This window comes from Rhinatrema bivittatum, chromosome 13 (assembly GCF_901001135.1).
Source record: "Rhinatrema bivittatum chromosome 13, aRhiBiv1.1, whole genome shotgun sequence".
In the NCBI taxonomy this organism is placed as follows: domain Eukaryota; kingdom Metazoa; phylum Chordata; class Amphibia; order Gymnophiona; family Rhinatrematidae; genus Rhinatrema; species Rhinatrema bivittatum.
In genome coordinates, this window is record NC_042627.1 from 80,563,217 (window position 1) to 80,584,778 (window position 21,562).

The 21,562-nt window shown below is 50.5% G+C and overlaps 1 protein-coding gene across 1 annotated transcript in view; it reads left to right on the forward strand.

The window, feature by feature from the left end:
* MAP2K5 (mitogen-activated protein kinase kinase 5) overlaps window positions 1-21,562 on the forward strand; it is a 244,975-nt gene that overhangs the window by 52,901 nt on the left and 170,512 nt on the right. The window contains exon 9 of the mRNA XM_029575965.1: window positions 19,484-19,523. Within this exon, the coding sequence (XP_029431825.1) occupies window positions 19,484-19,523 (40 nt within the window). The remainder of the gene's footprint in view (window positions 1-19,483; window positions 19,524-21,562) is intronic.

Here is a 21,562-nt window from a genome sequence, read left to right on the forward strand (position 1 = left end):
TAACCATGCCCAAAAATCTGAACAGGAAGAATCTGCATAAAACACAACCCACCATACCACCCATGTCCTTCAATAGTCCTCAGGATTCTTGCACAACAATGATAAAGAAACAAAAAAAAAGAGCAAACTTCTCTTCCCCAACCCCACAATATATAGGCACCACCATAAACATGGTGTTCCATGGAGGGAGTGCAACCTACAGCCCCCTACCCTCGTTAATATAATAAAGAAAAAAGGAAAAAATCAAAGGCAGTCCAGGTTCGATCACGCAAACCGCTCAAATAACACTCAAATAAGAGCAGTCCAACAAACTTAGGAAGCTGATGGAACAGCAAAAGTCTCCGTTCAGGTGGGTTCCTCCAGGGCGACACCAAGATCCCCCGACCGACGCTTCAGCCTGGAACCCCGCTTGTCCATCCGCTGCCATTTCGGTTTGCTGACAGGATCCCTGGGTGGGCGCATCGCTGCAGGCGCCGGGGAACTCACAAAGCCCAGGGGCTCTAGTAACGGACAGGCCTCAGCCTCAGATGTTATACGAGACGTGGTCCCACTGATAGTAAATGCTAAACCACAAGGGTATAACCAGCGGTAGCGAATATTCTCCCGGCGTAAAAAAGAGGTCACCATTTGCAGGTCTCGGCGCTTCTTAAGCGTGGCCGGTGAAAGATCACTGTAAAGAGCAATCTCATGCCCCTCCCAGGAAATCTTGCCCATCTTGCGAGCTTGCTGCATAATTTTGTCCTTGAGGGCATAGCTATGAATGCAAGCAATAATGTCACGAGGAACATTTTTCCTAGGTGCCCCCAAAGAACGGTGTGCCCGGTCCAGAACCACATCAGCATCCGAGAGGGATTCCTCTTCGTCCCTAGCATTTAAAATGGCTTTACAAATTTTACGCACCACAAGGCCTGCATCTTCAAACCCCTCAATTTCAGGGACGCCACGAAATCGAATATTAGACCGCCGTGAGCGGTTTTCCAAATCTTCCAATTTGAGGGCTAGATCTTCATTATGTTGCCGCAACTCAGCCACATCAGATTTAAGAGAGGAAATATCCGCAGTTTGATCTTCCATCAGGCCCTCCGTATCCTCTACACGCTTTCCAAGCTCCAGAAGCTCCGTTTTAAAATCGGCAAGTGCTCCCTTCATGTCAGACCGCAGGGACTGAATATCTTTCTGGATCTCTTGGAACCAGAGCTGAAAATCCGCAATGGTAGGACTGCGATCCGCCCCGGGCGTCCCCATCGTCTCCGCGTGGGAGTCAGCTAGAGCGGCGGCCATTTTGGGTGCGTTCGAATCTGCTAGAGTCCGCAGGGCCGCGAAACGCGATCCGGATGCGTCGTAGGAGAAGACTTTTAAATCTATTGCTTTCTTCTTTGTCGTCATCCCCTACTTAAGCACGCTAGCACTCGGTGTTTGAGAACCAAGGAAAGCCGTCTAAAATGCTTTAACGAGGGGGTAAGGCAGGAGCTTCCAGCTCACACGTCTGGCTGCATCGGGTGACGTCACTTCCCCCCATATTAGTGGTTTTTACGGCATTTTGACACTTTGTTTAAAAACCAGAATATATATACCATGTCCGTGCCTCGTGCACTCTCCTTTTAGTTTTTTCTAATTTCCTCATTCTGTCATAGTCTCCCTTTATAAAGTGATGGGCTACTGCAGTAATTATACTTAATGTCTTCCCTTCAGTGATTGTCACATTTGATTGCATTATGATCGCTATTGCTTTGCGGCCCCACCACCGTAACTCCTTGTAGCAGATCACGTATTCCATGAGAAGGCAAAAAACCCGACGTGGTCTATCTGAAATAATTCTTTCTTAACCCCCAATCATGGGAAATGGCTCTGAATCTCTGGATAAATTCTTATCTCTGGCAAGTAGCTTTTAAATTGATATAATATAGTAGTCGTGACTGCTTTTATTGGGGAATGTTCCATAGTTTCAGCACCCTTTGGTTAAATATCCCTTCCAGTATCCTGTCCTGGATCTTCCTCAGCTGGAGTTGTAAAAAGGAAATGAGATCTTGGAGATTGCGGTCCTGGGTTAGAGCTCCGGCCCCTCCCATGAGTCGGGTCTGAGCAGCATGCAGTGCTTTCTTCTCGTCACCTTGGACAGTTGTGGAAGTGCTAAACTGTGCTACATAAGCTCATTTATTGACTACAACTTTCTTGCAAAACCAATTAAGCCTTGGAAGGAACTGTCAGTGCTGTGCGATCCGTCCTTCTGCTTTCTTTTAAATAGCAAACAAGTCAAAATTTGTTCTTTGAATTTGCTGCCTAATTAAATGGTTACATCAGCAGTGGTGATAAAGTGCCGGCTACATTTGTTTTCCCTCTGCTGGTTTATATATGATGGAAAATAATCTTGGCTGCGGAAGAGCAGAGGAAATATCTGTACACTGCAGCACTTGGGTATTTACTTAAATTGCTTTTTTGTAAAATATTTCACCGGCAGGTTCCAAAGGCTCACCATCTGTAGATTTATTCCGGCTGTTTTCTGTGCTGTATGTGGCTGCTCTGGGTGGCCTTGGATGGCGCTCTGCTATGTAAACATAGAGTATTGAGCATGAAGCTCCTAGGTGGCTGTTGTGTTTCTCTGCGAGTACTCGTCTTCCTGCAGGTTAGCATGGAAGTCTGCCTTTGCTGCATCACATGGAAGAGCCTCTTATTTTATGTCACCATGTTTTCAGCTTAAACCCGGCATTATTTATCTTCCCATATTTCTGCATATTTCTGTAGTCTGCATATCTCTGTAGTCGAACGTTCAGAAAGAAGCTAAAAACTTGGCTTTTTACAAAAGCCTTCACTTAAAGGTCTCTCCCTAGGGTTGATTCACTCATTTCATACCCCATCACGTTAGAACTACGATGCCGTAGCCCTTAATTCTCCTGTTTGGCTCCACTTACTTCAATCTTCACCCATGTTTATTAAGTCGGTTGTAATTCCGACTTTGTTGATCGTTGTTTATTTATTTATTTATTTATTATTTGTAATAATAATGTTAATTTTAATCCTAAATCGTCTTCAGCTCTATCTATGTTCTCAGCGTTAGCTGTAAGTTCTCATGATGTTAGACCTGTTATTTGTACCCTCTTGTTTGATATAATGTTCGATTGTTCGATGTAATTTCCAACTTTGGTTTTATGTAAACCGTCGTGATATGTACCAGCACATGAACATCGGTATATAAAAGCTTTTAAATAAATAAATAAAATAAATATTTCTCAGTCGATCTGCTCTGGCACCACATAACTATGCTGTGCTGTGAGACTCATCTGCTGGTAGTTTGCTCCACTGAAGGAGTTCAGACAGCCTCTTATTTTGTGCATAGTGTCCAGTGGTGGAGGGGAGTGGCAGTCAGGATCTTCCATGGTATTACTTTTAAAAATAGATTAATAAAGTATTCAGAATATAGATAATAAGCTGGCATGTTCTGAATTACTGGCGTTCCCTTCTCTGGAGGATCCTCTACACTTATTTTGTTTGTTGTTTGAATCCAACCCCTCCCTGAGAAGAAATATTTCATTATGTTACTTCTAAGTCTGCCCCCATGACTTTCAGACCAGGTCCTCTTGTGTGTATTGTGTGCACAGTTTTTTTGTGATCTGGGTCATTAAAATGTCAGCGCTTAAAAAGAGGGATTTGGGATTCCCTGTATGTACCGGATCAGTCCAGAGTCCTGGGTTTTGCCTCCGCACCAGCAGATGGAGACAGAGGAAGATTTGACAGGCTCTGCCATATATACCAGGGTGCCACCCACAGCCTGCCAGTATTACTCTGTCTCCAGCAGATGGTCCGGGGGCACCACTCACAATCTGACTTGATTTAAAAAAAAAAAAAAAAAAGAACTTAAAGTAAGGGTAAAATTAGATAAGTTTTGTTTAAAAAAAAAAAAAAAAAAAAAAAAGTCTTTCAGGAGTGCGAACGGCTCCAGGTCTTAGCCTCACAGGTGGTTGGGAGGTCTTGAGGGGACCAACCCCCCTGGTTCTGCAGGCTGCTTTGGCTAAGGGTCGAGCACCCTACCTTTGCCTGTTGGGCAGCCCAGCTGGGGTGATACCGGGGAGCCCAGATCACTCACCCCAACCAGACCGTTTCAGAACCCGCCGCTGGACAGCGGAGAAGGTTAACAAGCACTTTTTTTTTTTTTTTTTAAACAGAAAAGTCTCTTCTTTTCTGGCGGGTCTCTCGCGGTATCTTTGTTGCCGCAGCAATCCATTTCGGTGGGGGGGGGGGGGGTTCCTTTCCCTTTTCCTCCTCCATTTCGGCTTGGTTTTGATCGGGTTGGTCCGGCTCCCCGATGCCACACAGTCCAGCATGCAGCGCTTGTGGGGCAGTACGCTCTCGCCTCTCGTGGGAGGGCCTTTGTTCGACCTGCATCCCCGGAGGTGAGGGGATATCGCGGGCAGTCGGGGGGTGCTGGTACGGCGCAGCTCGATGGCGATCGCCATTGGGGAGCTGCCTGCCGCCTCACACAGATCGCTGCAGGGAAGCGCGGGAAACACCGCCATTTTGGGGGCCATGTCTCTGGTGGCTCCGATCGTGGTGGGGGATGGTGATTTACCGCCCCCCCTCTCCCTGCAGCAGATAACTCCGAGGGGCGTTCCGGCAGCATCGGCTACTGTAGGAGGCCTGCATGACGATACAGGAACAGATTCAGAGGGCTCCTGTTCGTCCTCGTCTGATTTTATTTTGGCCATGCACAGAGCCTTTAAGGCTCGCAAGGCTTCAAAGCGACATGGTTCTAAGGGGGGCTCCGAGGCGCCTTCTCCCCCCCCCCCCCCCCCACCCCAAGCGGCGAATTCAGTCGCTGGACCCGAGCTTGTCAGCCAAGGCTCAACGTCCTTTGAGGGCTATCCCGCCCCGGGCGGAAATGGACTCGGACACTGAATCCCCAGAGCCGGAGGATCCGGATGAGCCTACCCTGCCCCCGAGGGAGGTGGACGGAGTTGGCGATCAGCCGCATGGACCTGCAAGGCAGAGTCAGGTTGCGGAGGGCGACGATCCTAGGGTGGTTCGCCTGTTCCGTAGAGGTGAGCTGGGTCCCTTAATCCCTGCAATCCTGGAAGAGTTTGGAATTGCTGCGCCACTAGAAGAGTCTCGCTTGGGGTCAATGGACCCAGTGTTGTTGGGCCTGAGTGGTCCTCCTACAGCTTTTCCTTTTCATTTTTCAGCTACTGACCTTTTTCATGAATGGGATACCCCAGATCTGGGGTTGAAGGTCACGAAGGTTATGGACAAACTTTATCCTCTGCCTGAGGATGCATTGGATATGCTTCGGGTTCCGAAGGTGGATGCTGCGGTTTCTGCGGTGACGAAGAGGACCACTATTCCAGTTACGGGAGCCACAGCTCTTAAAGACCTTCAGGATCGAAAGTTAGAGGTGCAACTTAAGAAGATCTTTGAAGTCTCCGCTCTAGGTGTTTGGGCGGCGTTGTGTAGCAATTTTGTCCTGAGAGCGGATCTTCGCTGGGTCCAACAATTGTTGGCCAATGAGGACCTTTCTGAAGAAGCTCGGCAAGCAGGTGCCTTGAAGCGGTAGTGGCCTATAGTGCTGATGCCCTTCATGATCTTCTGCGCACTTCCGCTCGCTCCATGGTATCGGCAGTGTCGGCACGCAGGCTGTTGTGGTTGTGCAATTGGGCGGCGGACGGAGCCTCTAAATCCCGTTTGGGGTCGTTGCCTTTTAAGGAGAAACTACTCTTTGGGACAGAGCTGGAGGTTATGATCCAGTCCCTGGGCGAGAATAAGGTTCACCGGCTACCGGAGGACAGAACACGATCCCGGGATCCTTCTCGGCACGATCTCTATTTCGAGGGGCTCGTAAGTCTCGACCGGCTCGTAAAGCCACGTCATCCTTTCAGCCCACTCCGTCACGTCAGCAGTCTTGGTCCCAGCCTTTGCGTGGTCGGCGTTTTGGAAGACCTCTGGTCACCCAGACATCTTCAGGTGGCAAGCCTGCGCAATGATGTCCGGCCGGTCCATTCTTTGATACCGACGGTAGGGGGCAGATTCTCTCTGTTTTACGAGGAGTGGGCCACAATTACATCAGACAAATGGGTTCTTTCAGTAATAAGACACGGTTACGCTTTAGATTTTGCACGTCGTCCCAGCCCACGGTTTCTGATATCCCCCGTGCGGGTATGAAGACAAGCAGTCAAAAACACTTTGCATCGACTCCTAGATCTGGGAGCAATCGTTCTGGTGCCTCCACCAGAACAACGAAGGTGACGTTATTCCATATACCTCATCGTTCCAAAAAAGGAAGGTTCCTTCCGCCCCATCCTATATCTAAAGCAGGTCAACAAATGCCTTCAGATCCCCCGTTTTCGCATGGAGACGTTGCGGTCGGTTATCGCTTCCATTCGGCCGGGAGAGTTTCTGGCTTCTCTAGACCTGACGGAGGCGTATCTGCACATAGGGATCCGGGAGGACCACCAGAAATATCTGAGATTTTTCATCCTGGGGAACCACTCCCAGGACATTTTACAAAGATTATGGTGGTAGTTGCAGCCCAACTTCGCCGGGAGGGCTTGTTTGTTCATCCATACCTGGACGATTGGTTGATTCGGGCGAAGTCCGAAAGCCTGTGTCACTCGGCAATTCACAGGGTTCTACAGTTATTGAGATCTCTCGGTTGGGTGGTCAATTTAGGCAAAAGTCATTTAGTCCCATCCCAATCGTTGGAGATTTTGGGAGTTTTGTTCGACACGCATCAGGGAAGAGTTTACCTTACCTTGGATCGCGGTCTCAAGTTGCAGGGCCATGTTACAAATTTGCTTCAGCAACATATCCCGACTGTCTGGGATTACGTACAGGTAATTGGTTCCATGGCTTCAACGCTGGAATTGGTGCCGTGGTTATTCCCACACATGCGACCCTTGCAGTCGGCCCTCCTCTCCCGTTGGGAATCCCAGTTCCGAACAGTTCTACCTTCCTCTGCCCCTGGCAGGGGCCGCTCGTGCCAGCCTAGGTTGGTGGCTATGTTCGGACAATCTACACCGGGGCGTCCCATTGATGGTGCTGGAATGGATGGTGGTCACCACAGATGCCAGCCTCTCTGGCTGGGGAGCCGTTTGTTTAAGGCAATCGGTTCAGGGGCTCTGGTCTCTGGAGGAGTCTCGATGGTTGATTAATCGGTTAGAGACCAGAGCAGTGCATCTAGCTCTGCAGGCTTTTCTTCCCCTGTCTCGGGGGAAGTTGGTAAGAGTGCTGTTCGACAATGCGACCACAGTGGCCTACATCAATCGGCAGGGCGGAACCAGGAGTCGCCCGGTGGCACTGGAAGCTCGACTGTTGATTCATTGGGCAGAGCTTCACCTGACCAATATAGCTGCGTGCCACATAGCGGGGGTTGACAATGTGTACGTGGACTTTCTAAGTTGCAATCAACTCAATCCCGGAGAGTGGGAACTAGTGGACAGGGCCTTTCAGCTCATCTGCGACCGCTGGGGCACTCCATGCATGGATCTGATGGCCACTTTCAAGAATACCAAGGCACCATGCTTCTTTGCTCATCGAAGGGACACCGGGGCAGAGGGCGTGGATGCCCTGGCATTGGATTGGCCGACGACAGTACTCCTGTACGTCTTTCCGCCATGGCCCCTAATCGGCAAGGTGCTTCGTCGCATAGACACACATCCATCGGAGGTAATCTTGGTCGCTCCCAAGTGGCCTCACTGGCCGTGGTTCGCGGACCTGCTCAATCAAGCGGTAGAGGGTCCGCTGCGTTTCCCACGGCTTCCGAACCTTCTTCATCAAGGGCTTGTTTGTTTTGATCAGGTCAATCACTTTTGTCTAGCGGCATGGCTTTTGAGAGGAGGCGTCTGAAAGGAAAAGAATACTCAGACGGGGTGGTGACCACTCTTCTGAGGTTGCGCAAAGTGTCGACGTCACGATCTTATGTACGGGTCTGGAAGGTTTTCGAGTCATGGTGCGTTGAGCGTCATATTGTTCCCACTAGGGCATCAATTCCCGGCATTCTAGCATTTCTCCAGATCGGTTTGACCAAGGGCTTGTCCTGTAGTTCCTTGTGGGGTGCAGGTGGCAGCCCTGGGCTGTTTTAGGGGGGCTATTGACGGGGTGACGTTGGCGGCGCACCCCGATGTTTCTCTGTTTCTTCGTGGGGCGAAGCATTTATGCCCTCCGGTGCGTTCTCCCTGTCCATCCTGGAATTTGAATGTGGTTCTTAAGGCCTTGTGTACGATTCCTTTCGAGCCCTTGAAGAGGGCGACTATAAAGGACCTCACGTTGAAGGTAGTATTTTTTATTGCAATTTCATCAGCATCGGGTTTCAGAACTTCAGGCATTATCATGCCGGGATCCTTTCTTGAGGATCTCCGAGGCTGGGGTTAATTTACGGCAGTACCATCTTTTCTTCCGAAAGTGGTGTCCTCTCTTCATTTGACTCAGTCTGTGGAACTTCCTTCTTTTGCCAATTTGGATCGTTTGGATCCTCTTTCGAGGGATTTGAGGAAGTTGGATGTTCAGAGGGCACTTCTGCGTTATCTGGAAGTTACTAATCCTTTTCGTGTCTCGGATCATCTTTTTGTTCTCTGGAGTGGTCCAAAGTGGGGTAGTATGGCCTGCAAGACCACGATTGCTCGGTGGCTGAAAGAGGCCATCAACTCTGCCTACTTGCTTTATGGCAAGCCTCTACCAGTCGGCGTCAAGGCGCACTCCACTCGGACCCAGGCGGCTTCCTGGGCTGAGTGCCATCAAGTGTCTCCGCAAGAGATTTGCAGAGCTGCAACTTGGAAGACGTTGCACACCTTTGCGAGGCACTACCGGCTCGATGTACAAGATCCGAGTGAGGGAAATTTCGGGGTAGGCATATTGCGAGCGGGTCTCTCCGGCTCCCATCCCTTTTATGTGCAGCTCTGTTACATCCCAGGAGTCTGGACTGATCCGGTACAAACAGGGAAAAGAAAATTAGGTCTTACCTTCGATAATTTCCGTTCCTGTAGTACCAAGGATCAGTCCAGAGTCCCTCCCGCTATGTGCATTAAAGTTGGGGAGAGTCTGCTACTGCTGTTTATTTTTCTTTGTACTCTGCTCTGCGGGTTTCCTTGCTGTTTGTAACCCTTTTTCTGGGTCTGTAGTTCTTGTTGGGGTCAGTGATCCATAGGTTTGGTTGCCTTTCCTGTACATAGTTTGGGTTGAGAATTCTTCTGCCTTGACATGGCGTAATACTGACAGGCTGTGGGTGGCACCCTGGTATACATGGCAGAGCCAGTCAAATCTTCCTCTGTCTCCATCTGCTGGTGCAGAGGCAAAACCCAGGAGTCTGGACTGATCCTTGGTACTACAGGAATGAAAATTATCGAAGGTAAGACCTAATTTTTTTTTTTTTTTTGCATCATTTGGCTGCCAGTTTAAAATAAAATCAATACGTTTTCGATTTCTTGTTCTTTTATTTCAATCCTGAGAAGAATTTAGTATTGAAAGATCCCAGTGTCTGACAGAGTCACTCCCAACATTGTGCTGAGTCAGAGCCCCTTGCAGCTGTCTCACTGATTCATTCAAAGTGTGAATACAGCACGGACAGCTGAGGAGAACATTTGAAAAGCTTATTTGTAGGTTACTAAAGACAAGGGGCCACATGTCATCGACCATACAAGAAAGTCAAGAAAGGAAATGTATGTATTTAAAAATGTTATATTTGGCTCAGTGTAACAACGGGATTAAAGATTAAAGCATGCAAAATCTATTTCAAGGAATAATAAAAACATTGGACCATTATGGCAGAAATGGGAGCTTGGAGAGAGCCGAGCCAGGGGCGGAGACTGCAGCCGCAGCCTCCTTGATGAAAGTGTACAATTAAAGCAGAGGCATGGACATGGAGTCATTTCCTTAAATTGCCCAGCAGCCCCTTTAGACACGACCAGTGTTGGAATTGATTTTCCACATTGATTCTGGTTGAAGCTGATAAATTTCTGCTTGTTAGTTAAAGTAATTTTGCAGAGGGCTTTGGGTGGCATTGTTGAAGGCAGCGTTTAGCTGATGTTTATAAGAAGTCTTATTTACTGTGGGCTGGAGAGGGGACGATTCCCAGCCATCCTTTCACCTTCTTATGTGAAGTTTTAGTGTGCTGATCAATAGGTGATTGAAACTGATTAAAACTTAACCAAGCAGTTACCTGCCACAGTTTAATTAGAAGCGAGATGATTCTCTCTCTTATTCATTTTCACGTGTAGCTCTGTACTTTGTGTTGTAGCTCATTAAGGCCGAGACTGCAGCGCTAGTGTTGTTTTGATTGCAAGACATGCTCCTTCTGTCTTGATTTTGCCCTGCTATATAAATGAGCTTCTAGTTCTGATTTCCCTGAGAAAAGCAGGGCCTAGTCTGATGCAGGCAAGCCTGCAGTGGGTTGTGTCGGTAAAGTTCATCTCCTGTCCAGGCGGTTAAAGGGAAGAGAAAATGAAAGCAAAAGCTGATATTTATAACTAGCAAAGTCATTTTACAATGGAGTAAGTTAAGTTGCATATACTCACATACTCTCTTTAAGTAGGCAGTTTATTTCACTCTTATACAGGACGTTTGTGCTTCATTGCTGGTGATTAGTGTCCTGACAGTGAATAGGAGGTATTGCACTTCTGGAGATTGTCCTTCCTGTACTAGGAGAGGCGTTGCACCACTGGAGGCACTATCCTTCCAGTGCTAGGGGAGGCTCTACAGTGCCGGAGGCGCTGTCCTTCCAGTCCTAGGGTAGGTACTGACCTTCCTGTACTAGGAGAGGCGTTGTACCACTGGAGGCGCTATCCTTCCAGTGCTAGGGGAGGCTCTACAGTGCCGGAGGCGCTGTCCTTCCAGTCCTAGGGTAGGTACTGACCTTCCTGTACTAGGAGAGGCGTTGCACCACTGGAGGCACTATCCTTCCAGTGCTAGGGGAGGCTCTACAGTGCCGGAGGTGCTGTCCTTTCAGTTCTAGGGTAGGTACTGACCTTCCTGTACTAGGAGAGGCGTTGCACCACTGGAGGCGCTATCCTTCCAGTGCTAGGGGAGGCTCTACAGTGCCGGAGGTGCTGTCGCTCCAGAACTAGGGTAGGTACTGTCTTTCCTGTACTAGGAGAGGCGTTGCACCACTGGAGGCATTATCCTTCCAGTGCTAGGGGAGGTTCTGCAGTGCCGGAGGCGCTGTCCTTTCAGTTCTAGGAGAGGCGTTGCACCACTGGAGGCATTATCCTTCCAGTGCTGGAGGTGCTGACCTTCCAGTGCTAGGGGAGGTACTGTCCTTCCTGTACTAAGAGAGGCGTTGCACCACTGGAGGCGCTGTCCTTTCAGTACTAGGAGAGGCGTTGCACCACTGGAGGCACTGTCCTTCCAGTGATAGGGGAGGCTCTACAGTGCCAGAGGTGCTGTCCTTCCAGTCCTAGGGTAGGTACTGACCTTCCTGTACTAGGAGAGGCGTTGCACCACTGGAGGCACTATCCTTCCAGTGCTAGGGGAGGTTCTGCAGTGCCGGAGGCGCTGTCCTTTCAGTACTAGGAGAGGCATTGCACCACTGGAGGCACTGTCCTTCCAGTGCTAGGGGAGGCTCTACAGTGCCGGAGGTGCTGTTCTTCCAGTCCTGGGTAGGTACTGACCTTCCTGTACTAGGAGAGGCGTTGCACCACTGGAGGCAGTGTCCTTCCAGTGCTAGGGGAGGCTCTACAGTGCCGGAGGTGCTGTTCTTCCAGTCCTAGGGTAGGTACTGACCTTCCTGTACTAGGAGAGGCGTTGCACCACTGGAGGCATTATTCTTCCAGTGCTAGGGGAGGTTCTGCAGTGCCGGAGGCGCTGTCCTTTCAGTTCTAGGAGAGGCGTTGCACCACTGGAGGCATTATCCTTCCAGTGCTAGGGGAGGTTCTGCAGTGCTGGAGGTGCTGACCTTCCAGTGCTAGGGGAGGTACTGTCCTTCCTGTACTAAGAGAGGCGTTGCACCACTGGAGGCGCTGTCCTTTCAGTACTAGGAGAGGCGTTGCACCACTGGAGGCACTGTCCTTCCAGTGCTAGGGGAGGCTCTGCAGTGCCGGAGGTGCTGACCTTCCAGTCCTGTGGGAGGCATTGTACTGCTGGAGGTGCTGTCACTCCAGTACTAGGAGTCCTTCCAGTGCTGATGCTGCAAGGTTGTCTGGAAAGGGATGTGCTACACTGCTCGAAGCACTGACTTTGAGTGCTAATGCTGCAGGGCTGCACTGCTGGAGGTGCCGTTACTTAATGATTTATTTATTGCCTTTCTTAATCTCACTACTCCAAAGACTCAAAAATGGTTAAAGATCACTGTATGTGTTGCTCCAATGAAAAAGGAGATAATTGCCTCTTTATAAAACATTGGTAGACCTTATCTGGGCATCATATCTGCTCCAGTTTTGGAGGCTGTCCTTCCAGAAAGATATAGAGAGAGTAGAGACAGTCCAGAAAAGGGCTAACAAATTGATACAGAGGGCTATATCAAAGGGACCTAAAGATATCTAGGAGAGGGGAATAAGAAACGGACATTCAAATACTTCAGAGATATTAATGCAGAAGAAATGAGCATTTTTCAGTGGAAAGAAGAGTCTAGAACAAGAGATGAAAAATGGAGAGACTCGGGAGTAACTTTGGAAAGGATAGTAAATGCATGGAAGAGCCCGCTCTAGCAGAGCGCCAGGCCCTGTTTCCTGGCGTCATCTCATACAGTTCTCACCAGGAAAGGGCTGTGTGACTTCGGGGTTCATGGGAAGGACGAGCGAGCCTGGGGAATGCAGTGGGAAGGATCTGACCCAGAGCCTCCAAAGTGAAGCGAGGAAAGGGGGAGGAAGCTGATAGCAGGGGCGAGGAGGGAATTTAGGGATATTAAAGAGGAGTGGGGGAGACTGGAGGGGTAGGACTTCCTGCGCCCATGGAACTCTCTTTGATGATTTTCAGAGTTCGTGTGCAAGCCCGTCTCAGGCATGGAACGGCAGACTGGGGGTGGGGAAAGACTTACGTTTATAGTTCCAGATTTTGAAATGTGTATGCAGAAAGGGACAGCTGCTCACTTTCTGTGTGTACCGGGGCAAACTGCCACTTTTCAAAGAGGGATTTATGCAGGAGTCTGTCAGCTAGAAAGAACGTGCAGGCTTTGGCTCTGTGCGGGAATTGTAAGAGCCTGAAAAGCCTAACGCAGGCCCAAGAAGCAATGAGCAGTGCTGGAGGAGCCGGGAGCCAGTCTGCTGTTAGGCTGTGCTGTACCGGGCGGCCTTGAGAAGCACAGGAGGTCACAGGTGCTATCAGGAAATGGTGATTTTGATATTGTAGCTCGCCTGCACATTCTCTGCTACACAGGAAAGAGGTTACAGTAAATTAAATAAATAAAAATGTATTTGTGGAAAGGTTCTTAGATGGAGACAGAAAAAGAGCAATCGTCCCGCTGAGGCCGTCCATGCTGCGAGGATGTTAATGTGACTGCTTCTTTCCCACGTTCCTCATTTGTATATTCCACCATCTTAAACAGAGGAACCAAACCTCCTTACTTAGTTTCCAGCCAGTGCCCCTCTCTACCTCGCCGTTGCCTGAAGCACTGGCCTACGTGGTCTCTTGTGCAGCCTGCCAGACGCACCCAGCTGCGCTTCTACTGGGATTGTTGCACAGACCTAGCCCCATGGTATTAGTTCACATTTGTAAGCTTCTTCTAACATCATCTGATTCCCTTTCCAGCCCATTCCTGTTCCCCACGGCAAGAGCACGTGGGCCCAGGGAGGAGATTCTGCAGCTGCACTGAGGCCCGGCAGAGACTGTGGCACAGAGAGGAAACTGAAAGAAGAGAGCATGGGCCTATGCCATGGATCCTGCCCACGTGCTTCCTGTCCTTACATGTGTTAGCAAGCTTCAGTTACACCTAGTTTTGTAGAAATCTGTAAAAGGCTAACTATATTTTCCATGAGTTCATTTCCATCTAGTTTGTAAGATGCAAATAATCTCCGATAAATCCTGGGGAAATGTGAGAAAATGATGCCATTTAGGTGAGCACCGTGCATCGATCTCGTTCAGCACATGGAGCGCAGCGCAGACTGGGCCTTCTTATCCTCCTGCCCTGGTTGCTGGCTGAGGGCGGGAAGCGAGGGGTTTGCTGCAGTAGCCCCTGTCCTGCACTGGGCATCGCTCAGGCCTGAGCGTGCTGCACTGCTTCCCGCTCACACAGGCCATGTTTCCCCAGTCTCATACAGGGAACTTCCGCAACAGTTTCCTTAACCCCAGCTCCTGGCTTTGGAGGGACTGTGCCTTTTTTTACAATGATAGACCCGACATTGCCCCAGGAAATATTCAAATGTTTTGAATTTCTTATAGCTTTCCTCCAAGCTGTACCAGAGTTTCCTGTAGCTGCGCATTCGACATGTTTTGACCTTTGCTTCAGATCACATCGTACAACAGAAACAGCTTGAGTCTTCCTCCAGGAGCATTTTGGACAGCAGTCGGCTGTTTTAAATATGATTTTTTCTTGCCTCTGAGAGGGTTCCGCTGGCACTGTTTGGACCTGCTTGAGGCATTCTGGATCCCTTTTCCCCTCCCACCTTTGTTGCATACCACGAAATGGAACAGGTAATTACTGCAATCCTACAGACTAATTTGAAGGGGTAGTTGTTAATTAAGAGCATGCTGAGGTATACGGTTGTCTGTAGGTGTAACTGAAGACACCGTTCAAACTTCATTAATCACTTTAGAGGTAATGTGTTGGGGCAGGTCAGAGACAAAAGGGATCTGATGCCACGTGCAGTCAGGGGCTCACTGTACCCTATGCACACCCTTCCTCCTCTGGGATCCAATCTGCAACGATAATTAAATGTCAGTGCCTGGAAACCAAACCCAGCAGCTGCCCTTTGCTGGAAATTGAACCCAGGCCTCCACGGATGAATTGGCGTGCATCATAATTAAATCATCAGGTCTTCCCTTTTAATTCGCTCAGAAACTGGAGACCTGTCCTATGGAAAAAAGGATCGTCTTTCTCGACAGGCTAATTAAGTGGCCTAAACTATCCACTGTGATGCAGATTAAACTAAACAGACGTTCACCATGAGCTCATCCTCCTTTCTGCTGATTTGTTGAGGTATTGCCAGACTAACTTCATGTCCATATTGGATTTGATTCTAACTTATATGCAAATGATTGCTCCTTTGCATTCTGCCTGGCTTCCTATCTCCATGTCAATGTTGAGTCATTCAAAGGCACATTAAACATCTTCCATTAGGGCAGTTTTCCACTATCTCTTCACTTTTTGTAACTAAATGTCCATTGTGCTTCTCTCATGCCCTCTTAAATGGACTTTACGAGGGCATGGGATAAGCACCCAGGATCTTTAGCTGCAAAAAAGTGAAGAGATAGTGGAAGCATGACCTCATGGCAGAGGTTTTAAGGATTTAAATGCCCTTGAATGACTCAGCAATTGTTGGGGTTGCCAAAAATGAACAACAAAGTAGGAAATTTGAAATGGTGAAGTCCAAACTGAAACGAAGGCAACTGCATGGCTGTATCTGTTGGGCAAACAGCAATGATAGCTCTAACGCAGGCACTCACATAGCCGGGTCTGTCTGGCAGGCTGCAGGCTCTGTAATAACTAGAAGTCCTGGTGGAAACGCAGGCGCTCACGTAGCCGGGTCGGTCTGGCAGGCTGCAGGCTCTGTAATAACTAGAAGTCCTAGAGAGAAACACAGGCGCTCACGTAGCCGGGTCGGTCTGGCAGGCTGCAGGCTCTGTAATAACTAGAAGTCCTGGAGGAAACGCAGGCGCTCACGTAGCCGGGTCTGTCTGGCAGGCTGCAGATTCTGTAATAACTAGAAGTCCTAGAGGAAACGCAGGCGCTCACGTAGCCGGGTCTGTCTGGCAGGCTGCATGCTCTGTAATAACTAGAAGTCCTGGAGGAAACGCAGGCGCTCACGTAGCCGGGTCTGTCTGGCAGGCTGCAGGTTCTGTAATAACTAGAAGTCCTAGAGGAAACGCAGGCTGTCACGTAGCCGGGTCTATCTGGCAGGCTGCAGGCTCTGTAATAACTAGAAGTCCTGGTGGAAACGCAGGCGCTCACGTAGCCGGGTCTGTCTGGCAGGCTGCAGGCTCTGTAATAACTAGAAGTCCTGGAGGAAACGCAGGCGCTCACGTAGCCAGGTCTGTCTGGCAGGCTGCAGGTTCTGTAATAACTAGAAGTCCTGGTGGAAACGCAGGCGCTCACGTAGCCGGGTCTGTCTGGCAGGCTGCAGGCTCTGTAATAACTAGAAATCCTGGTGGAAACGCAGGCGCTCACGTAACCGGGTCTGTCTGGCAGGCTGCAGGCTCTGTAATAACTAGAAGTCCTGGTGGAAACGCAGGCGCTCACGTAGCCGGGTCTGTCTGGCAGGCTGCAGGTTCTGTAATAACTAGAAGTCCTGGTGGAAACGCAGGCGCTCACGTAGCCGGGTCTGTCTGGCAGGCTGCAGGTTCTGTAATAACTAGAAGTCCTAGAGGAAACGCAGGCGCTCACGTAGCCGGGTCTGTCTGGCAGGCTGCAGGTTCTGTAATAACTAGAAGTCCTGGTGGAAACGCAGGCGCTCACGTAGCCGGGTCTGTCTGGCAGGCTGCAGGCTCTGTAATAACTAGAAGTCCTAGAGAGAAACACAGGCGCTCACGTAGCCGGGTCTGTCTGGCAGGCTGCAGGCTCTGTAATAACTAGAAGTCCTAGAGAGAAACGCAGGCGCTCACGTAGCCGGGTCTGTCTGGCAGGCTCTGTAATAACTAGAAGTCCTAGAGAGAAACACAGGCGCTCACGTAGCCGGGTCTGTCTGGCAGGCTGCATGCTCTGTAATAACTAGAAGTCCTGGAGGAAACGCAGGCGCTCACGTAGCCGGGTCTGTCTGGCAGGCTGCAGGCTCTGTAATAACTAGAAGTCCTGGTGGAAACGCAGGCGCTCATGTAGCCGGGTCTGTCTGGCAGGCTGCAGGCTCTGTAATAACTAGAAGTCCTGGTGGAAACGCAGGCGCTCACGTAGCCGGGTCTGTCTGGCAGGCTGCAGGCTCTGTAATAACTAGAAGTCCTGGTGGAAACGCAGGCGCTCACATAGCCGGGTCTGTCTGGCAGGCTGCAGGCTCTGTAATAACTAGAAGTCCTGGTGGAAACGCAGGCGCTCACGTAGCCGGGTCTGTCTGGCAGGCTGCAGGCTCTGTAATAACTAGAAGTCCTGGTGGAAACGCAGGTGCTCACGTAGCCGGGTCTGTCTGGCAGGCTGCAGGGTCTGTAATAACTAGAAGTCCTGGTGGAAACGCAGGCGCTCACGTAGCCGGGTCTGTCTGGCAGGCTGCAGGGTCTGTAATAACTAGAAGTCCTGGTGGAAACGCAGGCGCTCACGTAGCCGGGTCTGTCTGGCAGGCTGCAGGTTCTGTAATAACTAGAAGTCCTGGTGGAAACGCAGGCGCTCACGTAGCCGGGTCTGTCTGGCAGGCTGCAGGCTCTGTAATAACTAGAAGTCCTGGTGGAAACGCAGGCGCTCACGTAGCCGGGTCTGTCCGGCAGGCTGCATGCTCTGTAATAACTAGAAGTCCTGGTGGAAACACAGGCGCTCACGTAGCCGGGTCTGTCTGGCAGGCTGCAGGGTCTGTAATAACTAGAAGTCCTGGTGGAAAAGCAGGCGCTCACGTAGCCGGGTCTGTCGGGCAGGCTGCAGGCTCTGTAATAACTAGAAGTCCTGGTGGAAATGCAGGCGCTCACGTAGCCGGGTCTGTCTGGCAGGCTGCATGCTCTGTAATAACTAGAAGTCCTGGTGGAAACGCAGGCGCTCACGTAGCCGGGTCTGTCGGGCAGGCTGCAGGCTCTGTAATAACTAGAAGTCCTGGTGGAAACGCAGGCGCTCACGTAGCCGGGTCTGTCTGGCAGGCTGCATGCTCTGTAATAACTAGAAGTCCTGGTGGAAACGCAGGCGCTCACGTAGCCGGGTCTGTCTGGCAGGCTGCAGGTTCTGTAATAACTAGAAGTCCTAGAGAGAAACACAGGCGCTCACGTAGCCGGGTCTGTCTGGCAGGCTGCAGGCTCTGTAATAACTAGAAGTCCTGGTAGAAACGCAGGCGCTCACGTAGCCGGGTCTGTCTGGCAGGCTGCAGGCTCTGTAATAACTAGAAGTCCTGGTGGAAACGCAGGCGCTCACGTAGCTGGGTCTGTCGGGCAGGCTGCAGGCTCTGTAATAACTAGAAGTCCTAGAGGAAACGCAGGCGCTCACGTAGCCGGGTCTGTCTGGCAGGCTGCAGGCTCTGTAATAACTAGAAGTCCTGGTGGAAACGCAGGCGCTCACGTAGCTGGGTCTGTCGGGCAGGCTGCAGGCTCTGTAATAACTAGAAGTCCTGGTGGAAACGCAGGCTCTCACGTAGCCGGGTCTGTCGAGCAGGCTGCAGGCTCTGTAATAACTAGAAGTCCTGGAGGAAACGCAGGCGCTCACGTAGCCGGGTCTGTCTGGCAGGGGACCGAGGAGGCTGGAGGTTTGAGAATGGCCAGGTTAGGTTATTGCAAAGCTTTGTGGTTAGTCGGGGGAAGGATAGGGGTGCCAGTGTAAACTCAGTATGTTCATCTGCCTGAAGTGGTGACGTACAAGAGAGGAGTAGGAATGTGCACGTACAGTTTTGTTTCGTTTGTTTTTCACATTGCTTGATGTTTATTTTGTTTCGTTTCATTTAATTGAATACAAAAAGACATCTGGAGCAAGGAAAGGATGGCACTTGGGTTCCCCTCCCAGCACCTCTGCAGTAAAACAGTGACTGCTCCCGGGCCTCCGACCCCCATTTGTGTGATCAGGGGAGTCAGAATGGGGCAGGAGCAATCTCCGCTGGGTCCTGTTTGCAGAACGGCTCCCGCCAGCTCCGAGGCCCAGCAGGACAGAACAACTGGGGATCGATCGCTCTGCCCCATTTTGACTTCTGTATTGACTTTGTTTTGTTTTGAAGCACTTCACAAGTCGATCCTGCTCTTCGGCCTTTAGCAGTGTGGACAGAGTAACTGGGCCACTTGGTCTTTTCCTGCCTTCAGCTACTATGGTAGTGTGGTCATAGGTTAGTCTTGTACCTGTGGTTCACATTCACTTCATGCAACAAGAGCAGTTTGATTCTTCATCCAGGACTATTTTAGTCAGCAGAATGTGAAAAATATCCCAAGGTGTGACACCTTTGCAGAGTGGTGTGTGCGTATATACAAAACCAGCACTGGAAGTCAGGAGGGCCTGAGCTGGCACTGCTGGGGGATGCTGTGGAGGTGGCATTCACAGCCCCTGGAAAGGGGCCAAACTCAAGGTGCCCGGGTCCCAGGATTCAGAGGGAGCTGCAGTCTGTGCCTCCTGGTGGGGCCAGGGCAGTCCCGAGAAGCTGTCAAGACTCATTCTGTTATAACCAATTGAGCTGGACAGCAAGGGAGCGGGAGGCGACTGGCGGGCTGGCACTAGCACGGCAGATCCTTAGGAAAGGTGACGAGGAATTGGAAAGGAAATAGAACTTTTCAGGTTGTTCTGTGTGTCTCATTCATTTTTATTTTTCCTACACAGAGCGTATCACGTGCCAAGCGGAAAAATCCTAGCAGTGAAGGTAAGCGTGCAGAGAGCTTTGCTTTTGGGTTGAGGTTGGTACCTGATGAGCCCTGCTCCTCTCCCTGGTTCTTATTTGCCTGAGTAACACATGGGTTCCCTGTACGTACCTGCCCTTTTTCTAAAATATGTTTTTAATACATTGAAAAAGAATTTCCATGGTGATCTCCACTGTTTCCCCCTTCCCAACTGGCGCCAGTTCTCCTCAGCAGCAGCAGGGCTGGAGGGGCTCCTCTGCCAAGCTACCTGCTCAGTGCCATTGGTAGCAGTCTTCCTAGGTCTGAGCCATGCCATGTCCGTCTGCGGCCCTATCACTGAGTTGGCCCTGACCTCTTTGCTCTTGGTTGATTTGTAAACAAAATCTTCATTGTAATCTTTTCATGTGGAAGGGAATTTCATGTGGAAGGGAATTTCATGTGGAAGGGAATTTCATGTGGAAGGGAATTAGAACCAAGAGCTAAGAGAAACAGATAAGTTTCTCTTAGCTCTTGGGAGAAGAAATGAGGGAAGCTTGCTGGGCAGACTGGATGGGCCATTTGGTCTTCTTCTGCCGTCATTTCTATGTTTCTATATATGTTTCTATATGATTCAGACCAAAACCAGAAGCCCGGCTGTGTCTGTGTTCCCCACTAGATCCCCTAGGCCGTGTTGAAGAGTTGCGTATTCCTCAGGGTGCTAGAGCTTGGGATGCTCCTGGAGAATAGAGGTGTGGGCTGCCTCCTTCACTGGACCTTCACAGGAATAATTGTTCCTGAAATCAAGAGGGGAAGGAGAAGTCGCTCTATGTAGCAAGAAGACTTCTTCAAGGCAGGGTGGCTATGTTTTCATTGCATGGCTAAGTGCATGTGTTGGTGCGGCATAGTTCCTATACAGTGACGCTGGAGAAACCCAAACTGCCCAATCTGATTGTCACTCTGAGCTGCATAAACCATCTGAAATAGACCCGTAGAGATCCATATTCAATAGGCGGGTAGTGGCCAAGTTATCAGGATATCTTGTCCCATCTATTCAGCGGGATAATTGGACCGCTGAATATACCAGTCTAAAGTAATCCGGCTCCATGTTTGAATGTAGCTGGTTGAGTTTGAAGTGATCAGCCTTGTGTGGCTGGATTACTAACTACTAAACGGACAACTTTAAAGGAAAAAAACCCCATAAGTAAAGGGACCTGTGGCCCATTTCCCTTGATTCCTTCTCCAAATTAAAGATGAGACCCGTCAGCCTTGCATCTGCCACCCCTTAAAGCCCCTAAGGTATGCTTACAAGTCCTGGACCCGCCAACCCCATGACCAGATCTAGCCAGTGCACACACTCCCAGATCCCCCGTCCATGCTGGCAGTGAGGTATCTCCTTACCCATACCCTGTGCTGCAGTGCAGAGTCGCTCCCATTCAGCACTGGAAGCATGAGCAGTGCACACACTCCCAGATCCCCCGTCCATGCTGGCAGTGAGGTATCTCCTTACCCACGCCCTGTGCTGCAGTGCAGAGTCGCTCCCATTCAGCACGAGCAGTGCACACTCTCCCAGATCCCCCGTCCATGCTGGCAGTGAGGTATCTCCTTACCCACGCCCTGAGCTGCAGTGCAGAGTCGCTCCCATTCAGCCCCGGAAGCATGAGCAGTGCACACACTCCCAGATCCCCCATCCATGCTGGCAGTGAGGTATCTCCTTACCCACGCCCTGTGCTGCCGCGCAGAGTCACTCCCATTCAGCCCCAGAAGCATGAGCAGTGCACACACTCCCAGATCCCCCGTCCATGCTGGCAGTGAGGTATCTCCTTACCCATGCCCTGTGCTGCAGTGCAGAGTCGCTCCCATTCAGCCCCGGAAGCATGAGCAGTGCACACTCTCCCAGATCCCCCGTCCATGCTGGCAGTGAGGTATCTCCTCACCCACGCCCTGTGCTGCAGTGCAGAGTCGCTCCCATTCAGCCCCGGAAGCATGAGCAGTGCACACTCTCCCAGATCCCCCGTCCATGCTGGCAGTGAGGTATCTCCTTACCCACGCCCTGTGCTGCCACGCAGAGTCGCTCCCATTCAGC